Here is a 22,885-nt window from a genome sequence, read left to right as displayed (position 1 = left end):
TCGTGCCCTTTAAAAGAATACTTGTCCAGCTGTCTCCCCCCAAAACATCTCCTTGACTGTCCACTCATAGAATACTTCTGCCCCTCCCCATTCCAACCCCAGAGCAGGTTTTCTGCTCCCAGGAACCTTCATTCCACTCTGGGGGCTGTCATTCCATGCTCAGAGGAAGATTCTCCAACTCCATCCCAGGTTTTCATTGCAACTTTGGTGCTGCAAGCCAATGCAAGTAAATTGACATTTGCGGCACCTAGTCTATCTACTGGGAGTTTCCTGGGGGCAGCCGCTTTGGTGGTCTGTAACTTGGACCTCCGAAATGCAATCTTGGCCAAACTTGGAGGGTGGCTGGAGGAGAGCCTGCTGAAGGCTCGCTGAGAGTTTGGCATCTGTGAGTGAGAAGGGGGCGGTTACAGGGAAGTGACGGATCATAGACAGACGAACCGGTCCGCAAACAGGAGCGGGTCCGTGAAAAGTTTGTGGTCCATGGAATCAGACAGACCACGGGCCGACATTCCATGGCTTTTTTCTGGTCCGTGCCCATCTCTAGTTGTAACAAATAATTTCAAAGGGCTAGGGGATGTTAGCATGTTGCAGCAAAAATAAATGGATGTCTTGTGTTACCTTAAAGGTTAAACAGTTTTTATTTTAGTGCAAGTTGTTTATAGCATAACCAGTATAGGAATTATCTTTCTCTTAGGAACTTGTTGTAAAATGAGTAACTGAAGCATCCACTGGGAGAACCTGGTAATGTTTTAGTAACATTTGCAAATTCTGTAGTAATAATAGTGTGGTTTCCCCTGATTAAGATATTGTTTAAATAAAATAAGAACTGTTTTATTCCCCAGGCCATCAGCTGTAAAGGGCAGCACAGTATTTCCTACACACTGTCGAGAAACCAGACAGTCATAGTGGAATATACACATGACAAAGATACAGATATGTTTCAGGTAAGCACATTTATGTTATTTAAAAGCTGCAGCTGCAAGCTGTTGTAATGTATTTTGCAGGAGTCTTTCCACAGCATATATGGCTGGATTAAATGGGTTGTTCGCTCTGACGCTACAGCTGTGTGCACAGAAATCATGCTTATTCTCATTTATTCTAGGCATTGTTAGTTTAATTGTGCAGCTTATTTCACACTAGACTGTGTGAGCGAGAGTCCCATTTTCTAGTTTGTTGAAGTTTTTGACTTCAGTATAGAAAAAAGCATTCAACACTGGGTTTTGCTGTTGACAAAAGAGCAGAGACGTTCCATAGACCATCAAAAAAACCGATCTCCTGTCCAGACAGCCCCATTCTTGCTCTCTTGAAAATATTCACAGTGGGCTTTAGCGGGGACTGCATTATTTATACCTTTCATTTAATGATATTTTCTAGATATCTTTCAATAGTAAATTAATTCAGCTGTAAATATATGGAGTTACAAAGGCCCACAAATAGATTATCGGGCTTTTCCAGAAACACCAACAAATAAGTTAATTTAATATACTGTTTTAGAACTTCATTTGCAGAGTTGGTTTTCCATTGTTTATACCATATGAGGATTTTAGGGTTTTTTCCCTTTTATATATTGGGTGTAATGTAAGTATCTTTGGTCATATCTGTGCATTGATGAAGTACATATAACAGACCTCTGTCATGACTGATACCCTGTCTGCCCTTTCGAAAACTCAGTGTGGCTGACATGAGGCTGCCTGTGGCACCTTTTTAGCATCACCAGTGCTAGAGGCTTAGGAGCCTCCTAGACCGTTCACAGGGATCCACAATGTAAAGACAAGGTTTCTGCAGCAGAGATAGAGGCTTTCGGCTGGGGCTCTTGGGGTTTGGGTCAAGATTAGTAATAAGTTATGTATTATGTATCTTCTTTTGCCACTATTATGCCTGTGTGAATGAGTGGCAGAAAATTTGTGCAGTGGTTGGTGGTGGTCATGCAGTTTACCTGACACGTTTAGGAAGATTATAACTGCCCTTTAGAAGTATGGAATGGCTGAGACTTTTACTGTGCTGTTTCTGTCGGGGGGGGGGAGTGAAGGGGGGAGAAATTCCCTATAACATTCTCCCTCTGAGGCAGAAGACATCTTGGGTGATTCCCACCAACCAATCGGGGAGGCAGGAAGTTGAAATCTTCTTCCTCTTCCTTGGTGCGTGGGACCACCCTCTCTCCTCTCAGTTCTGTTCCTGCCTCTGGGGAGAGCAGTTCATTCGTAGGCTAGCTCTGCTACCTCTGTCTTTCACCTAATCCTTCCTTACTGTTCTTCTTACTAGTTTCTTTTCTCTCAATCTTGTCCTCTTATCTTTTTCTTCTTCCTATCCCTCTGGGAGGGGGGGGGGGAAGGAATAAGAAGAGGATGAGGGAAGAAGGAGAGGTCAATGGCCTCAATGGAGTCATTGGACTCCGAGGAGAGCTTTATGGAGAGGGCCTTGGGTTGTTCCCAGGGGGCTGTCCTTCCGGCAGCGGAAACAGACCCAGCCGGCGCCGACAAGCCTCTCAGGGCTGAGCGGCTACCCAGCCAACACGCAGCTGCAGCAGATCCTCGGCCCTACAAACACCCCCAGCTTTCTAAGAGGGAGACAGTTGCCAGCGCACACCACAGCCAGCCAGCTAAGAGCGACACCAACAGGCAGTGCTCATTTTTGGTAGGAATTGAAGATGCAGCAACTGATTTTCTGCTTGCGAGCAATTACATGCTTGCCAGCCTCCTCGCCGGAGAAAAATGGGCATAATATCAACTTGTGCACACACAGCTCCAGCCTGACGACTCAGGAAGTCCATATAAGTGCTTCACAGTCTATTTTGCCTCCGGAATTCCTGTCTGCCATGAGGCAGACAATGAGAGATGAAATAATGTCCCTTTGCCAGTCAGAAGCACCCTTGACCAACGATGCTTCCCCCACATCAATTCCGGGGACCTCAAGGGGAAATAGGGACCCCAGAGGTTCATGGCCAACCAAAGCTGCCAGGAAGAACCCCCAGGCATCATCCCTAGATTGATCACTCAGATGGGCCCAGGGGGATTCCTCACCCAATGAGGATTCAGACAAAGGGGAGCTCTTGCCGGAGGAAAATGAGGAGAAGGAGGCCTCCAATGTTGAACAGTCTAATAGGCTATTTCAGGTGGAGGATTTTCGATACCTCTTAGCCAAAACTATCAGCCCTAGACCTTCAAGATGTCCGAGTGGGAGATGAGGAGGAACCCAAAGCAGAGAGATCCAAGGGTAGGCCGAAGGGGAATACACTTCAAGCATAGACAGCCTCAAGAGGGAATTGGATAAACATATGGAGCAGAGGTCCATCAGTGGCTATTAGCCACAAGGTATAGATAGAACTCTTTGTCTAGGACAGTGATGCTCTGTATTCTTGGTGTTTGGGGGGACAATTAGTGGGAGGGCTTCTAGTGTCCCTTCCCCATTGGCAGACCTCCTGATGACACCTGTTTTTTTGGCCACTGTGTGACACAGTGTTGGACTGGATGGGCCATTGGCCTGATCCAACATGGCTTCTCTTATGTTCTTAATTCTTTCCTAGAGCAGAGGAAAAAGCCAAAGTGTTCCCATTCCCAGAATATTTCGAACATCAACTAAAGGCAGAGTTGTCCATGCCAGCTGCATGCAAACACTTTCCCAATGCTCTTTAAAAACTGCACAACTTACCTAACTTTGCTAACGAGTTGTTGTAGGTACCTGTAATTGATGTTCCAGTAGCAGCACTACAGTCTCAGGGTTTGCTCTCCAAAGATGGACAAGGGACCATCAGAGACAGTCTAGACAAAAAAAGGAGATGTCGCCCTAAAGAGGGCCCATGATGCATTATCCATGGCCATCAAGGCCTCTGCTATTGCATCGATTGTCTCGAGAGCTTCTGTGGTCTGGTTCAGAAGACTGATTCACTTGCTTCCAGGGAACAGCAAACGCCTCTTGGAAGGGGCCAATAGAATTCTAAAAGCTAGCACCTTTACGGCAGACTCCACTTCGGATGCACTATCCTTTTCTTCTAGGGACATGGCTTCAACTATGGCAACCAGACGCCTACTGTGGCTCGGAGCATGGCCAGCGGACATTCAAGCAAAAGTCATCCTAATGTCCTATCCTTTCCAGGGAGGGAAGCTTTTCGGAGACCGACAAAATCTTAATTGAAACCAAGGACAAGAAGAAAGCTATGCCAAGATCTCTGAAGTGACAGGACAGGCGACCATTCGGATCTCAACCATTCAGGTCACAGCATACACTTCCCAGAATACACCAGGATTCAAAATGCTCCTGGAACTTCGCAAGAACTCAAGCATGAAAGGGGCCCTTCCAGTCTAAGGTCCACAGGTAGCAAATGAATTGCAACAGCAGGTTTGATGCAGAGGACAAAGGGCAGAAGCGCTGACTCACAAACCGCTCCGGTGGGAGGACTACTTCTCTTTCAAAAGATGTGGATGGATTCCAAGGCAGATACCTGGGCCAGGGAAGTAGTATCCAATGGTTACTCCATAGAATTCACCTCCTTTCCACCAGAGCGATTCCTGAGATCACCCCTCAAAAAGGATCCTCACAGAAGGGCAATCACCATCAAAGCCATTTGTCACCTAGTGGACATCAACGCGGTTGAGCCCGTACCTCTCAGTGAAAGGGGACAGGGAGTATCTTCGATCTTTTTCACGGTTCCCAAGAGGAATGGGGAGCAATACCAGATCTGAAGTATGTGAATCAGTTCATCAGGTTATGTCACTTCAGAACGGAGACACTGCGGTCCATTGCCAAGGCTCTTCATCCAGGAGAATTCCTGACCTCCATAGACTTAACAGAGGCATACCTACATGTACCCATCACCCCAACTCACAGACAGTTCCTGTGGTTCTGTGTGGAGAATGGGCATTTTCAGTTTCAGGCAATGCCCTTCAGGCTGTCGACTGCTCCAAGAGTTTTTACCAAGCTCTTAGTGGTTCCAGTAGTCAGACTTCAAGAGGTGGCCTACACCTACATCCCTACTTAGATGACTTATTGATAAGATCGGACAACAGGGAAACTTTCATTCAAAACACCTCGTTCATAATACAATTTCCGAAGAAACACGGGTTCCTAATCAACACAACAAAGTGTTCTCTTGAACCATCACAATGATTGGAACACATGGGCCTATTAATAGATACCAAGAAGGGATGTTTCTTCCTGCCCAAGGACAAGGCTCTCAAGACCAAACACCTAGTGTCGACGGTTATCAGACAGCCTTCCTCCCTCCTCATGGAACTGTCCAAGCTCCTGGGTCTGCTGGTAGCAAATGCAGAAGCCATCTACTGGAGTCGCTTTCACACCAGGCCATTACAGTCTCTTCTAAGACCTTTTCCGTTCCAAATAGCACAGAGATAATCTATCAAGATACAGGTCCCACAACCAGTCAAGGGCAGTTTGCAATGGTGGACCGTCAATTCCAATCTTGAGCAGGGAAAGAGCTTTCTCACACCACACTTGACTCAGATCATTACGGATGCCAGTCTAATAGGATGGGGTGCTGCACTAAACGGGACTCTGGTCCAGGGACAGTGGTCCACAAAGGAGAAGAAGCTCCTGGCACTGACACACTTCAGAGGACAGATATCACAACACCACGTCCTGATTTGCACGGACAATGTAGCTGCAAAGACCTACCTCAACAAACAGGGAGGGACCAGATCCTCACAGTTACAACCGGAGTCACACAGGATTATCAGCTGGGTGGAGTCCAGCCTTCTGTAAATTCAGGCGGAGCACATCACAGGGATACACAATGTCCAAGCAGACTGATTGAGCCGAGAATCTCTCCATCCAGGGGAATGGTCGCTAAACAGGGAGACGTTCCTCCTCCTAGCAGATCACTTTGGGATGCTGGAGGCAGATCTATTCGCCTAACACCTGAACCATCAAGTTCCACGGTTCCTGACAAGGTATTTCCACCTGAGAGCAGAAGACACCGATGTGCTAACCTCACAGTGGCCACAAGGACTACTGTATGCCTTCCTGCCTGTTCCAACGATTTCCAGACTGCTCCGGAAGATACAGGATCAGAGAGCAGAGGTGATAGCCCCATGGTGGCCCAGGAGACTGTGGTTCTCAATGTTACAGCTAATGTCCATCATGCCACCGTTTCGCCTTCCGGCCCGACTGGACCTACTACATCAGGGTCCAATATGGCATCCACATCCTGAGTGGCTAGTTCTGACAGGTTGGAGATTGAGCGGAAGAGTCTTCAGTGGAAGGGATACTTGATGAAAATCATTGACACCATCTTAGCCTCCAGAAAGAAATCTACCATTAAAATATACAATTCAACCTGGAAGGCCTTCACATGGTGGTGTAGACGTAAGAGGCTACACCCACTGAGGCCATCCCTAGGGGGTATCCTAGGATTTCTACAAGCGGGTCTGAACAGAGGACTTAAACCTGCTACTCTGAAAAAACAAATAGCGGCAATCAGTACTGTCGTGCCTAACGTGGAGAAGGAGCCTCTTGCTCTTCACCCGCATGTGCAGAAATTTCTTCGAGGTGCCTCATTACTGAATCCACCATCGGTTCACTGCTTTCCTACATGGCACCTGCAGGTAGTTCTTTCAGTCCTCACGAAAGCCCCTTTTGAACCAGTAAGGGATGTTTCTCTGCGATGGCTAAAATTGAAGGTCATTTTCTTAGTAGCCATAACATCAGCACGTCACAGCTCTGAAATGGGAGCCCTATCTATTCACCCAGATTTATGCGTCTCCCATAAAGACAAGGTTGTGCTGAGGACAGACCCGACCTTCCTGCCAAAAGTAATTTCCAAGTTTCATCGTTCCCGGGAAATTATCTTGCTGTCCTTCTGTCCAAATCCGAGACACCCCAAGGAACAGGAGCAGCATAACCTAGACGTGAGGAGGACTCCGAAAGCCTATCTAATCGGAACAGAGAACATACGTCAGGCAGACACACTGTTCATTAATGTCACTGCTCTAAAACTAGGTCAGTATGTGTTGTCAGTGGCAATTGCCTACCGGATCACAACTTGTATCAAAGAGGCTTACAAAGTGCTCAAACTTCCTGTTCCGTCTGGCATTACAGCACACTCAGCCAGAAGTGCTGCGACTAACATAGCTCTTCGTAAGTGTGTGTCAGTGGAAGACATTTGCAAAGCAGGCACATGGTCTTCTGTGTCTACCTTCATCAAGCATTACCGCTTACACATGTGCGCTTTGACAGATACAGCCTTCGGCAGAAGGGTAGTCCAACATGTAGTAGAAGATGAAGATCTTATCCCACCCAGATCTTAGCAAACTACTTTAGGAGTTCCCAAGATGTCTTCCGTCTCAGAGGGAGAATGTACCTTTGGACGCTTACCATGAAGGGTCCTTCTCCTCTGAGGTCAGGAGGACATCTTGCCTTCCCAAGATATTCGCCTGTTTGTTCTTCTAACTACATTTTCTATTCTAATCTTGTTCTGTTTGTTTGCTCTTCTTCCGCAATAGTTCCATTCAGGAATTTAGTTCATAGTTGTAGTTATAGTCTTAGGTTGGAGTTCAAGTTCTTTGATTACACTGCTGTGGAGAATCACCCGAACTGAGAGTAGAGAGGGTGGTCCCACACACCAAGGAAGAGGAAGAAGATTTCAACTTCCTGCCTTCCTGAATGGATGGTGGGAATCACCCAAGATGTCCTCCTGAACTCAGAGGATAAGAATGCTTCATGGTAAGTGTCCAAAGGTCCGATCTCAAGCTGCTTCACACAGAAGCCCCTTCTAAATGGAGGACATAACTCCTCCCTATCCCAGAAGTGAAACTGAAAGGCACGAAATCAGCTTTTCTGGGCCCTTTTGTGTCTCTCATGTTTGGTCAGTGTGGTGCCATTTGTATCAAAATGTGTCATGATTGATGAGTGCTGGTGCTTTCGTTACTGATGCCGTCATTGGTGATGTCACAGCACCAGCCCTTTTTTTTATGCACACATGATGAATAGATGCATCGTTGGAATGCTGGATCTATCTATTTTGTGGATTTCTCCCTGTCAACCCATTGGATCATTGATCCTACACTAGATTTAAAATAAAAAAGAGTGGAAAAGAAAATGGAGAGAAAAAAGGGGAGGGGAGTAATGGAAAGGAGGGGAAAGGAGTGGCTGAATAGACAACAGTGGCCAATCACAGTGAAGTGGGCTGGCAGAGGGTGGGAGGGGGGCAGAAAAGGGTGGAACACTAAAAGATGGGTTAAAGAGTGTGCACGGGGAAACAGCGGGCTAGAGAATGGATTTTTTTTTTAAGTTGGGGTATAAGTTCTCCTAGGAAAGCTGCGGAAAAGCCACATAATTGCTGGAGTGACTACTCATGGCGGCAAATTAGGTCATGAAAGAAACACTGCAGTATGGGAACTGAACCGGCAAGATTGTCCAGTGCAGAAGGGGTTAGAAAGCTGTCTAAATGAGATCAGATAGTTGAGACAACCTCAGATTAGAAATGAGCAGTGAACTGCAAACTGATGCTTTTTTACTTTAAGCTCATGGAGATGAGAGTGGACGCAGTGCTTTTGATGGCAGCATGCTTGAGCCTGTGTCTTGGTGTTCCTCCCAGCAGGCCTTGTCAGTCGATTGCTATTACCTCAATTTTTGCAGATGAGCAGCTGAAGTTGAGCTTAGTGACTTGCCGGAAGTATCCCAGCAAATACATGACAAAGAAGCAGGATAGGCTTTCTCTTGCCAATCTTGACCCTCATAGCATCTCTTTGTTGGATCATTCCTGGCTTCAAGTTGTCAGCTGACAATCCCTTGTCTGCTGTGTCTGTTTGAGGGCTCACAGAATAGTGAGCCCCTGCTTGCTGAGCTATAACTACATGGACCTTGTTTGCTGGGATCATTTACTATGAATACTATATTTCCTCCCCTTTTGTAGATATGTTGGGCACACAGCAAGATAGGGTAGAAGAGCTTACCCGGACTAGTCTGTTTTTTGTAGCGAGTGTTTCCAGCAAATAATAAATCTGACATAGTTTGTTAAAATTGGTGAAATAAATCTTCTGAAAATACTTCAGAAACGGCGAAATGAATAGCACAGGTATACTCTTACACCTCAGTGGCAAATGTCTAATCTTTATTGAAAATGTTTTTGCCTTGTTACAACCCTTTACTTTCTCTTGGGTAGATTTGGTCTTTAAGCCTTTTATTCTTGCCCCCTCTTGGTAGATTGCTGCCACCAGGAATTAAATTCCAGAATAACTTAAATTTCTCCTTTTAGTAACATGTCCAAGGGTCAAGCTCCTTCGTCGTACTGTGTGGCCCTGCGGATAAGAATGGGATATAGGAATGACAGATACTCTGGGATATAAAAAAACAAAGTAAACATTTGTTTTTATAAGAAGCATATCAGTTTCATATTATTTCTAAAACTTGATGATTTCAAGAGAGTATTTCTCAATTCTTAAAGTTACTTTACTTAAACCCAGTCACACAGATCTTCTCTCAGGCGTCACACACAGTTTGCCTGCTTTTGATATTAATTTCTCTCTCAATTACAAGTAAGACCTTTTCTCACGCACGCACACAGTTTGTCTGCTTTCTCCTGACTGAATATTCTTTCACAAACACACAGTTCAGGCTACCACACAGGTTAGATTTCTCTCAGACAAGATACACAAGCTCAGGCTGCACACAGCTTGCCTGCTTTCTCCTGACTAAATATTTCTCTCAGAGCTGCTTAAAAATACTCAGGCTGCATCAGCTTGCCTGCTAAAACCAGACTCAGTATTTTTCACAGAAATGCTTAAACATACTAAGGCTGCACGCAGCTTGCCTCTCTTGCCCTGACTGAATCTTTTTCTCTCCCTCAGTAACTAAAAACTGCCTTCACTCCGCCCACCCTTTCAGTCATCAACCAATCATATCATTCACACATCCCTCTCTTTCACCCCCACTCTTCACCTATCTCACACCAAGCATTTAAAGATACATGCACACACACTTAAAATCATTACAGTCCTGCTTACTGAAAAGTTTTCAAGGCGGCGTATAATAAACTACAAACACATAATGACACCAAGAAAATTAAAACCAGCAGTATTTAGAACAGAAAAAATATTCATAAAGAGAATGGCTTGGATCTTCTGGAGGATTTCTGTGAACAGAAGGGGGGGAAGGGAATTTTTATGACCCCCCTTATACTGTTCCTGGAGGGGTACAGTGTCCCTCGCGAGCAGCATTTCAGGAACTGTTTTGGGCTGTAGTGTAAGAGGGAAACGAGGTCAGAGAAATCCCTTCTGTCAGTGGAGATTGCTGGTGGGTCCAAGCCATTATCAGCACTGGAAGACACTGGAATTGAGTAAGAATTTATATAATGCCAAGACCTGGGAGAATAAAAAAGGGTTCTACTTACTTGAAGGTTAAAACTCATTTTTGTGAGCACCCAGAAAATAAGCGCAAGGAAGAAGTTCTCCCTCTGAGGCGGAGGACATCTTGGGTGTTTCCCACCATCCAATCGGGGAGGCAGGAAGTTAAACTTTCTTCCTCTTCCTTTGGTGTGTGGGACCACCCTCTCTCCTCAGTTCTTTTCCTGCCTCAGGGGAGAGCAGTGCTCTTTAGGATAGCTTAGCTACCCTGTTCAATCTGTTCTTTCTGTGCGTTTTCTTCACAGTGTCTTTTTGTCTGTAACCTCTTCTGTCTACCCTCTCCTGTGTTATTTCTCTCTCTTGTCCTTGTCTGTTTAAAAAAAAAAAAAAAAGAGTGAGAGAGAAAGAGAGGGAAAGGCTTCTTCGGGAGCCCGAAGAAGAATGGAGGGACAAGCTCGGGAGTCATCCGACTCAGAAGACTCCTTCCTCGAAAGGGCTGAGGGCTGTTCCCCGGAGGCCGTCCTTCTGACGGCGGGAATATGCCCGGCCGGGTCCGACTCGCCTCAGAGGCTTGTTCGGCCCCCCGGCAGAAGAGTGCCTGAGGAGAAACAGCCCGCCAAAAAACGGCCCCGTCTGTCGCAGACGGTGCCGGAAGCAGCTGCACGACAACACCAAGACGCAGGAGCGAGCGCAGCTGCTAGGAGCCCTGTTTCGGCGGGAAGAGCCGCAGCGGCTGCTTTCCCGCCAAACCGCACCGCCGCGGTTGCCAACCTCCCGACTGGAGAGACACGGCCTGGCTCCGATTCTGGCACTCTGGAGGGACATGTAAGTGATTCTCCTCCTAATCTTCCCCCGGATTTTCTGGCAGCAATCAGATGGTCCCTAAGGAAAGAGCTCTGGTCCATCTGCCAAACCGGGACCCCGGGGCCCTCCCCTGCCATTCCAGCCGCAGTCCCAGGCACCTCTCAGGGACCGGTTGATCGACCCACAGTCTGGCCAACCAAGGCGGCCAAAAAGCTGCAGGGTAAAACACCTAGATGGGCTGAGGGGGATTCCTCCATAGGCGAGGACTCTGAGGAGGGGGATTTTCTCTCAGAGGAGGAACAGGAGCTAGACTCCACATCCTCCGATCAGTCTATTAGGCTGTTCCAAATGGAGGATTACAGCTACTTACTGTCCAAAACGCTATCAGCACTGGACCTGAACGAGTCTGAGAAACGGGAGGAGGAGGAGACTGCCCCACGGGGGGCCAAGTCAAGACCAAAGGGGAACAAGGAATTTTTTCCTAGGGCTGACAACAACCCCAGAGTATTCCCTTTTCCCGATTTCTTTGAAAGACAGCTTAAGGCAGAATGGTCACTACCAGCAGCCACCAAGCAGGTCCCCAATATCATGAAAAAGCTGTATGCCTTGCCTAATTTTGCTGATGAGCTCTTGCAGGTACCGGTTATAGATGCACCAGTGGCAGCACTCCAGTCTCAAGGTCTCCTCTCTGAGGATGGACAAGGCATGATTAAAGACGGTCTCGACAAAAAAGGTGAGGCAATTCTTAAGCGTGCGCACGAAGCCATGGCTACATCCATAAAGGCCTCTGCTATAGCCTCTGTGGTCTCTCGGGCGGCCGTAGTGTGGACCAGAAGGTTGATCCAGTTACTACCTCAGAACAACAGCAGACTGCCGGAAGGAGCCAACAGAATACTTAAGGCCTGCACATTTATGGCGGATGCTACATTGGATTCCCTATCTATGACCTCCAGGGCATTGGCGTCTTCTTCAGCCATACGACGCATGTTATGGCTTCGGGTTTGGCAAGCTGACCTCCAAGCCAAACTGATCCTGATGTCCTACCCTTTCCAGGGCGGCAAGCTCTTCGGGGATCAACTAGAAAAAATCCTGGTTGAAACTAAGGACAAAAAGAAGGCGCTGCCAAAATCCCTCAAAAGACCAGAGAGAAGGTCCTTCGGGTATCAATCCTTTAGATCTCATCACACATTGCCGAGAAGCCGACAAGATCCAAAGCGCAACTGGACGCTTCCCCGATCACAACCTCGCAGGGGTCCTTTTCACCCAAAATTCAACAAACAACAACACCGTGGTGGCAGGCAGGACTCCGAGGACAAAGGGCAGAGGCCCTGACTCGCAAGACGCTCCGGTGGGGGGACGGCTGCTCAGGTTCCAGCAAACCTGGGTAGAGTCCAAGGCGGATGCCTGGGCATTAGAGATTGTCTCCAAAGGTTATGCAATAGAATTTTCTACCTTTCCTCCGGAGCGATTCCTCACCTCACCACTCAAGAAAGATCCTCACAAGAGGAGCATCACAATTCAGGCCATGCAACATCTGCTACAGATAGGAGCCGTCGAGCCTGTCCCCGAAGAGGAAAAGGGGCAAGGAGTCTACTCAATCTTCTTCACGGTTCCCAAAAGAAACGGCGACTGGAGGTCCATTCTGGATCTCAAGTATGTGAACAAGTTCATCAAATTGAGAAGATTCCGCATGGAAACTCTTCGGTCCATTGCGGAAGCACTTCAACAAGACGAATTTCTAACATCAATAGACCTGACGGAGGCTTACCTTCACGTACCGATTGCCCCAGCTCATCGGAGATTCCTAAGATTCTGTATACGGGACACTCACCTGCAGTTCAGGGCGATGCCCTTTGGGCTGGCAACGGCCCCCAGGGTATTTACCAAGTTGTTGGTAACACCTATAGTCTGGCTCCGGGAGAGGGGCTACCAGCTGCATCCGTACTTGGATGACATTCTGATAAGATCTCCCTCTCGAGAAGCCTCCGTCAGGGACACAACGTTCACCATTCAGGTTCTGGAGAGGCACGGCTTTCTAATCAACAGGACCAAATGCTCTCTTCAGCCGTCACAACGACTGGAGCACCTGGGACTTATACTCGACACCAAGGAGGGCTCCCTGTTCCTCCCGAAGGAGAAGCAGACAAAACTCATCCGTTTAGCTTCAGATGTAATCAGGCAACCATCATCATCGCTCACGGACCTATCCAAATTAATGGGGCTACTGGTAGCCCATTCAGAAGCCATCTACTGGGGCCGGTATCATCTCCGGCCTCTGCAATCAGCACTTCGACCTTTTCAGTTACAAACAGCTCACAAATCCACCCTCAAAATACAGCTCCCTCTGTCAGTCAGGGAGAGCATGCGATGGTGGACCATAGAGAACAACCTACGCCAGGGCAAGAGTTTCCTATCTCCCCGACTTGTCCAGATCTTCACGGACGCGAGTCTGCTAGGTTGGGGAGCGACGCTGGAGGGACAGCCAGCGCAGGGGGAATGGTCCGACGCGGAACGGAAACTCCCAATCAACGTATTGGAGATGAGGGCGATCCTTCTAGCCTTGAAGCACTTCAGAGACCGGATAGACCACAGCCATGTCCTGATACGAACGGACAATATTTCTGCGAAGGCGTATATCAACAAACAAGGAGGAACCAAGTCCTCACGCCTACAACGAGAAGCCAACAAGATCATCGGCTGGGCAGAACTCAACCTACAATCACTCCAGGCAGAGCACATCAGGGGAGTCCTCAACGTCCAGGCAGACTGGCTGAGCCGAGAAGCTCTTCATCCAGGGGAATGGGCCCTGAAGAGAGAGGTCTTTCTACTGGTATCAGAACACTTCGGCCATCCGAAGGTGGATCTGTTCGCCTCCCATCGGAACAACCAATTACCGAGGTTCCTGTCCCGGTACTATCATCCTCGAGCAGAGGGGACGGACGCACTCCACTCTCAGTGGCCAACGGGTCTCCTGTACGCCTTTCCACCGCTACCAATGATTCCGAAGGTCCTGAGAAAGTTGAGGGAGCAGCGAGCGACAATAATATTGATCGCACCATGGTGGCCAAGAAGGCCATGGTTTGCCACTCTACATCGTATGTCCATAGCACCTCCCCTCAAACTCCCAATTCATCCGGACTTGCTCCAGCAGGGACCCATTTGGCACCCCAAGCCGGCGTGGTGGTCTCTGACCGGCTGGAAATTGAGCGGAGACACTTCCTGCTAGCAGGCTACCCTGCAGAAATAATAACTACTCTAATGGCATCCAGAAAGAGTTCTACGATTAGAATTTATAACTCGACATGGAAAGCCTTCACTCGCTGGTGTCGGCGTAAGAAATTGGACCCTACTCAGCCTTCCAAAACTACTGTGTTGGGTTTTCTACAGGAAGGGCTGGATAGAGGACTACGTCCTGCTACATTGAAGAAACAGGTCGCTGCCATAGGTACAGTACTACCGGCGCTAGACGGGATCCCGCTGGCTTCACATCCGCACGTTCAAAGGTTTCTTAGAGGGGCTACTCTGCTGAACCCGCCAACAGTGCATAGGTTCCCGACTTGGCGCCTGAACGTGGTGTTGTCCGCTCTCATGAGACCTCCATTTGAGCCCATTAGAGACATTACGTTGCGATGGCTGAAGCTGAAGACCATCTTCCTCGTGGCCATTACTTCGGCGCGCTGTATCTCAGAAATGGGCGCCTTATCAATCCGACCGGAACTGTGTATTTTTCATAAGGACAAGGTGGTCCTACGGACGGACCCTGCCTTCGTACCCAAGGCATACTCGAGATTCCATAGATCCCAGGAGATTAATCTTCCATCCTTCTGTCCGAATCCCACACATTCGAAGGAGAGGGAATGGCATAACCTTGATGTGAGACGGGCCCTCAAGGCGTACATAATCAGGACTGAGTCGTTACGTCAATCCGACTCTCTTTTTGTTAACATCTCGCATCCTAAGATGGGCCACCGCATGTCGTCTGCCGCTATTGCCTACAGTATAAAGTCATGCATTCAGGAGGCGTATAAAGCCATGAAGATAGACGTGCCGTCGGGGATTACGGCACATTCGGCAAGAAGCGCAGCTACTAACGCAGCTCTAAGAAAAAATGCTTCATTAGAGGACATATGCAAGGCCGCGACGTGGTCTTCGTCTTCTACCTTTATCAAGCACTACCACCTGCACACGTATGCTTCGGCTGATGCTGCCTTCAGACGTAGAGTACTTCAACACGTAGTAGAGGACGAAGGATCCATCCCACCCAGGACATAGGGAACTGCTTTGGGAGCACCCAAGATGTCCTCCGCCTCAGAGGGAGAACGGCCCCTTGGATACTCACCGAGAAGGGTCCTTCTCCTCTGAGGAAAGGAGGACATCTTGCCCTCCCAGGATCCTCGCAAGTTCTGTGTCAGTACAGTGTGTTGTACTCTATATGTTCTTCTACAGTTCAGTTGTGTTTACACTGTTGTGTTCTTCTGGTTCGACTAGTTGTCGACTGTTTGTGGTTGTTAGTTGATGTGTTCTTCTGCTGACTGTGTTCTCCTCTCCATCTTGAGAGAGACAGTTTTTTATTCCGACAGTTTAGGAATAGAGTGAGGGAATACTGCTGAGGGGAATCACCCGAACTGAGGAGAGAGGGTGGTCCCACACACCAAAGGAAGAGGAAGAAAGTTTAACTTCCTGCCTCCCCGATTGGATGGTGGGAAACACCCAAGATGTCTTCCTTTCCTCAGAGGAGAAGGACCCTTCTCGGTGAGTATCCAAGGGGCCGTTTCACAGTCACGACTCTACAATAAAGGATGTCCTGTCTCCACGAGGCACCTACCTCTCCTTTGAAGTTGTGGGAGCAGAGCACAGTCTGTGCATAGCCACCAGCAAGGCTCAGATAAGAGGCAGCCTAGTTCTTCATGTACTTCATGTATTAGCCTAGTTCTTCATGTATTTTTGGTCTTTAAAGATAAGAACCAGCAATTTTAATTGTTCACAGAAACAAATTGGTAGGTGTGAAGGTTTCTCATTATTGAGAGATGTTCCTTTTGATTACATTCTGGCCAGTTGATGTTTCAAAACAGTGTTCATAGGCAGCCCCGTGTAGACTTTATTGCAGTAATCAAGTCTGAGTGTGAGCAGAGTATCAGTAAGTGTGGCTAGATTCTGTTTTTTATGGAAGCTAATAAACCAACTAAAAGTGATTTAACCATGTTTTGTGCCAGTGGTTTCATCTGCAGGCGTAGCAAATAGAATCATAGTCCAACCCGCTGCACAATGCAGGAAATTCACAACTACCTCCCCCCACCCCACACACCCCAGTGACCCTTGCTCCATGCCCAGAAGATGGCAAAACACTGTCGGGATCCCTAGCCAAACTGGCCTGGGGGAAATTGCTACCTGACCTCAAGGTGGCAATCGGCATTACCGCTGGCGTGTAAGAAGGGGCCTGTCAGGGATGGCAGTCCATGACAGATAGATCCCCAAACCCCTCACAGCACGTACTCCAGGATCTTGGTTGAAAAGGTTTTATTATAGAGATCCATTAAGTTCACAGGTCCTTCCAAAGATGAATAGGAAATTGGCAGGAATGAGAATACAAGTAGATACACTTTGATATAAGGAGCAGGATTCCCCCTCCCCGGGGGCAGTTAGCAAAAAGGTGAGAAAGTCCCAGTTCTCATGAGAAACACAATCGCTTTGTCTGGCTAGAGAAAGCCAGAATATTACAAGGAATTCAACTCCCTCTGTCTCTTGTGGAGAGTTACATTTTAGTACAAGGTCAGTAGCAGGCTTCAGAGATAACAGTCTCAACATTAGTGCTTTCGGTTTTAGGCAAGCTCGAGATGGCATGAATATAATGGCTACAGTACATGAGCATAATAAGAGACCATATAGTTACACAGTATGATCAAATCAATACAGGGAACAGAGAACATATGAATGGCAAAGATGAATGGTATGCAGACATGACAGGGCCACAATATTGGAGGAGAGATATTAGAAGAGAGATTTATTAAATGGCCAGGGATTCAGGTACATTAACACGTCTTCCTCAGAGTTCCTTTTGGTTCCTATACCTTATAAACCTATAGAATCAAGGCCTCTTGATTTCCTTGTTCTCTAGGAAGCTCATAATATTGTCTTGGCTGATGTTGGATTCTGGTGCAGCTCCAAGAGGTAAACATTTGTTTCTTCAAGGGCAGGATGAATGTATATATCATTTAGTAAAAGTTAAAAGCTGTAACAAAAGCTCAGTGCTTTCCATCTATTTGTTCCACTCTCTAACCATCGTGATCTTTCTCCCAGCGGAACAACTGATAATAGTATTTATGCCATAATATGCCTCTGAAGCTGCTGCTTTATAAGAGAAGCTTTAAGAGCAACTTTGACTTGTCCCTGCGCCAGGGTGCCAAGTCGCACTACTCAGAAGGAAAATAGTTCACAGATGGTTGGATCCTTGAATATTTTCTGTGGTTCTATTTATGTGGCTATCGCAATCGCCATATAAAAAAAAATTCTTGGCATTTATTAAAGGTCAAGAGATGCTGTATTGCCCCCGGCTGGAACATCAGTCTTAAAGTAATCCAGGATCTCTAGAGCACTAATTTTGTGGCGTTGCTGCTTTTGCAAAGTTCTGGTTTGGCAAAATATATACTTTTTGTAGCCTTCAAGCAAGTGGCACAACTTGAAATAGCAGTAGAGCAGTATCTGTCCAGACTGGGGGTGATGAAGTGGACTTGTTCATACTTCTGCTGCTTGCTTGTTTTCATTTATTTAAAAATGTATATCTATATTTATATGTATGTCTTCCACAAACAGAGGGACACTCACCCATTAATATAAAGCACATAATCGCACATTCATATGAAGTAGTTGTCTAGTCAAATACATTTCTTCATTAATGTTTCAACTGAAGGGATACAGGGAATTATTAGAATATGACGCCCCCCCCCCCCCAGACCTACCTGGGGCCTGAGTTGCGGCCTGTGAGGTGATAGAGGGGTACAGGGGCATGGTAACTGCCATGTTTCTTGCTAGTGGCCTGTTTGCCTCACCCACCCACCCACCCCCATGCCTGAGAATTTTTTCATATCCCGGGCCTGGCCAGTCCCAGGGCACTGTGCTGGCCAGGGTGGGTGTGGGTATAGAGCGGACCTGGGGAATGAAGGCGCCTCTCAGGTCCACCTGCACAGTCTTAAGTAGGGGCTGCCGGTCCTGCTTGTTCATTCCGTGTGTCGCTGAGGGGGTGCTGCAGTTCATCGGCTGGCAGGTGAGTCAGCCGATGCTCAGGATCCGTCCCCCATGCCTCGCCAATGCTCCTTTCAGCTGTCATTTAATAAAGTTGTTGCCTTCATTATTCCATACAGCTGTGTTGTGGTCTTTTGTCCTTGTGCCCCCCTTCCCCTGTACCACCCCTTAGCGCTGGGCTGCAAAGCTCATACCTAACTGTTAGAGGTTGTCAGTGTTTTAGAACAAAGTTTTTTTGTCATTGATCCAGCCTAAGCCAAGGAAATAACTGTTTGAACCAAGGTAAAACAAACACATTTGCTCGGTAGTACCCACTCTGGCCTCTGGCAGAGGTGTATAAAGCTACACCACACGCCTGGGTAATGGAAAAAGAAGGCAAAAATATGCAAAAAGATCTGCTTGAAATGGGATAGTTTTATGCAATCTGACTGAGCATAGTGGGCTTGGCACCCAAAATTTTCCACTCTGGGAAAAGGTCACGGAGGAATTGTTCTATTACCCCCATTTATATGATTACTTGATTATTCCTTGCATGATTTTTGATAATGGGCTAAATGGTCAAGTCATAAGTCAGAAGCAACTCAACAGAACAACGTACACCATGATAAGCATTATAAATTAATACAGGAGAGAACCAATATGTCGCTAGTACTAGCCCTGATGACGATTTGCACGCTAGAAAAGGTAGGAAGTCTTAGGTCTTTCAGTCTCTTGGGTTTGGAGTTCAGTGGTTCTCGGTGCAACAACTGAAGAAGCAAAATGACAAACGGGAAAGATTCAGATGAGCTCCGGGGATAATAAAAGTTGAGAAGAACAAAATAAGATTTTATTTTGAGCCAATAAAGCGGGGACATATCGGGCAGTCTTTACAGGACATTCAAAAGAAGCATGGCTTGGTTCAAAGGGAACATCAAACTCTGCACTTAGATGAACAAGTCTTCAGTCTCTCATGTGCAGTGCATTGATTTGTAAGTTCCATTTTCAAAGAATCTAGTTTAATGTTTCATCTGAACTATCAAACAGTGACCTGCAAGTCAGGATTCCAAATATTGGCTTGTTCTCAGAGATGTGAAGACCTGGAAAAAAGGATGAAGGAACTGGGGGCAAGGACAGTTTTTTCCCCTGAGGATTTGTTGATGTTTCCAGTGAGAATAAAAAAATGGAAATTTTGGGGTGTGCATAAAAAAAAACCCTCTGAAATATTTGTTCTCTTTTGTACTGAGTGAAATGCTTTTTACAATGTTTCACTCGCTCAAAATATGTAGTATTAACATTGGTACATAAGATGACCTGTATTAGAGAAAATCTCTCCAGGGCCGTTTCCACACTACTCACCTTCATCCGGAACGCTGTGGAACGTCACGAAAAAAAATGCGGAAGATAGCGTCTTCGCGCAAAACTCGCGCAAGAAGACACTGTCTTCTGCATTTTTTTCTCGACAATCCGCAGCATTCCGGATGAAGGTGAGTAGTGTGGAAACGGCCCAGATTAGGTAAGTGGCGTAAGTGCAGGTGCCGCTCAAGAGATTTCCTCTTTGAATTAGAGGCAGCATTTGCTCGTTTATTTTCCCATGTAGACAAAAAATTACAGAACGAGTGTAACATGCCCACCATGGCATGTATAAAAAAGGTTTGTAAATAATTACTTAACTTGAATATACAAGTTTACTCTGGATCTTGAGCCTAGCTTGGGTCTTTAACGTTATGCATTTTCCTTGGTCGTCTACCTCTGCGGTACTTTCTTCAAAGGGTCCAAGAGCTTTTCTCTAAGAAACATGCTTTTGATGCTTGCAGGTTGGCAGATCAACAGAGAGCCCGATAGACTTTGTTGTAACAGATACGATTTCTGGCAGCCAGAACAGTGATGAAACTCAGATCACCCAAAGCACGATCTCCAGGTTTGCATGCCGCATTGTCTGCGATAGAAATGCGCCCTATACGGCCAGAATTTTCGCTGCAGGATTCGACTCTTCGAAAAACATATTTCTTGGGGTAAGTTCATGACACTTTCCATGCACGCTGGAAAACTCTTTATGGCTTGTGATAGAGAACTGCTTCACAGAATTGTGTGTCTCAAATAATGGTTGCTTGCCTGTGTTCACTCTGGTATATTATCTTTGAGGGGCTTTTGTGTTTAATGTGACAAGGATCTATGGTAGAAATGAATTGGAGGTTAAAAAAACAAAGGAAATTAACTATATGCTAAATGTAAACTATAGCTGAGGCGTTAGTGTCAGATTATTGCCTACTAATCTCCAATTTACATGTGCAGTAGTTATTTGTAATATTGAATACCATCCAGAGAAAAGTAATTTCTGAGGGGTAGGGGAGATGACAATTGATCAGTGCTTTAAATTCCTAAGTTACCCCTGCTTGCAAATCAGTCCCTCCCAACTTGCAATTATCCCCTACTAGCATGTAGGTGGTTACTGTGTAGTTAGGGAAAAGCACTTTGCATATGAGCAGAGGACTTTGCATTCAGGGCAAGGTTTACTCTTGGCTCATATTTATTTAGATCTTCCCCAAAACCTTGTGTTTCTACAGCAAGAAAGAAAAAGGCTTAAGACTTCCTGGGAGTTATACCCCTGAGACCTTTAGCCTTCTGCAGTACAGTACTATTTTTTTTTTCTGTTGTGAGGAGTTCTTGAGTTTATACTGGCCAGAGCAGTATGCCTGTTCAGTCTCTTGGCCCTAATCTCTGATCTGGCTGAAAGATGAAGACAAGAGATGGACAGTAGTTATTGAGTAAAAAATATTCTACACATACTCTAGAGGTGTACATTTTGTTGCATAAACATGTGAGAGGAAGGTGACTTGCAATTAATGATTACCAGTAGGTACTAGACTGAGTGAAACTAAATATTTATGTTTTTCTGCTCATGTCCTCCTATGGCTTCAGCTGCTCCTGAAGCAAATCTCTTACCGCAAGCAGAGGAAGCAACCTCTAGATGGGTATAAATGTCACTTCAGTTTTCTGCACTTGACACTGCAGACATTAAAGATGAGAGAAAGAAATAAAGAAGCCAGGGGGGCATGGAGGAAAGGTGATGGGCCAGATCAGGTGTGCATTTGCTTCGAATGGAGTTAACTGACTCACTTCCAGCCTTCTTACCACTTCCTCTCTCTCATTCATTCCCAGGCAATTCAGACCAAAACCACCTGCACATTTCCCCTTGTATCTCTACAACAAAAAAAGCTAGACACTGTTTGAAAAATGGAAGCTAGGAAGTCCGGGAAAGAACATGGCATGTTTCAATGAAGCAGTACCCCCATAGGCCCTTGTAGCTATAGGCCTGCACACAGCAGGTTTCCTGACCAACCTGTGAACTTATTTATTTATTTATTTCGAATTTCTGTTCCGCCCTCCCCGCAACTTCACAATGCCGGCTGGTGGAGGCCCAATGCCATTGTCATCCAGACAAGTTCACAGGTGACATAGACAGGTTGTTGTTATGAACAGGTGCTTTGCTTGAATTATTTTTACTAAATGCCTTGCTGATTAGAGTTGCCAGCAAGAGCCATTCTTTCTTCAGAAAGCTAACGTCTATCGGTATAGAGCTTGGACACTATTCCTCAGGGACCTTTCCAACAGCAAAAAGCTGATATTTTGGTGGGTTTTTTTTCCCTTTGGCATTGCACCTAGGAAAAAGCAGCAAAGTGGAAGAACCCTGATGGGCACATGGATGGATTAACAACCAATGGCGTTCTAGTCATGCATCCAAGAGGGGGATTCACTGAAGAGTCTAAACCTGGAGTCTGGCGGGAAATTTCTGTCTGCGGTGATGTATACACTCTCCGTGAAACAAGATCTGCTCAGCAAAGAGGCAAGCTAGTAAGTTGGGGAGTTCGTGGTAAATTAACCTCTTTCCAAAAGAGGACAAAAGCTTCATCAGGGCTCTCAAGGATTGGCTTTTCAGTTCGTCACAAGCTGTGTAATATGCTGCCTTGAGTCTCAGTGAGAGAGACAGACTATAAATATCATCATCATCTGCTGATGGCGGCTTAATATCCCTTCAGTTTCTGCAGGCATTAAAAGGGGGGGGGGAACCCTGTCTTTTAGTGCCCTCCTTGTACACTTCAGCAGAGAAAACTGTTTTGCATTCTTCTCAACATTCAGGTTTCTGTGATTGATGAGCCTGATGGTGTCTGGAGTTTAACCTTTCAGCTTCATTTAAATCCTAACTTGTTGCCGAAGAATTGCCTGCCAAAGGATCTGAGGTTTCAGAAAAGCTTAGTTTTGAACATGAAATACATGCAATGTGAAGAAATGCTAGGTTTAGTCCTAATGAAGTGAATTAGGTGCAAAGATGAGCACGGCTGAATTTTTGTCTCCTAACACTCTCTTGTATTTTTTTTTTTTATCCTTCTGTCTAACCTGAGTAAACGGAGTTGCGTTCTTATTGATTGTCTCCCTCCCTCGGTTCATTTAGACGATTTGATATAGCTGCTGAAGTCAGGCTTCATGCCATAATAAACATGATCTCTTGTAAAGGACCATGGGAGACTCTGCTTCAACCTCTTAACAGGGTGCCCCTTATGGGATCTGTT

The 22,885-nt window shown here is 46.4% G+C and overlaps 1 protein-coding gene across 1 annotated transcript in view; it reads left to right on the top strand.

Annotated features, from left to right (window-relative positions):
• The window catches only part of PELI2 (pellino E3 ubiquitin protein ligase family member 2), a 126,070-nt gene that overhangs the window by 97,860 nt on the left and 5,325 nt on the right, over positions 1-22,885 (top strand). Inside the window, exons 4-6 of the mRNA XM_054971984.1 lie at positions 843-944; positions 20,132-20,329; positions 21,981-22,169. Of these exons, the coding sequence (XP_054827959.1) occupies positions 843-944; positions 20,132-20,329; positions 21,981-22,169 (489 nt within the window). The remainder of the gene's footprint in view (positions 1-842; positions 945-20,131; positions 20,330-21,980; positions 22,170-22,885) is intronic.

The sequence above is a fragment of the Eublepharis macularius genome, chromosome 2 (assembly GCF_028583425.1).
Source record: "Eublepharis macularius isolate TG4126 chromosome 2, MPM_Emac_v1.0, whole genome shotgun sequence".
Classification (NCBI taxonomy): domain Eukaryota; kingdom Metazoa; phylum Chordata; class Lepidosauria; order Squamata; family Eublepharidae; genus Eublepharis; species Eublepharis macularius.
The sequence above is the reverse complement of the archived record's forward strand: the minus strand, read 5'-3'. Positions and strand labels throughout refer to the sequence as shown.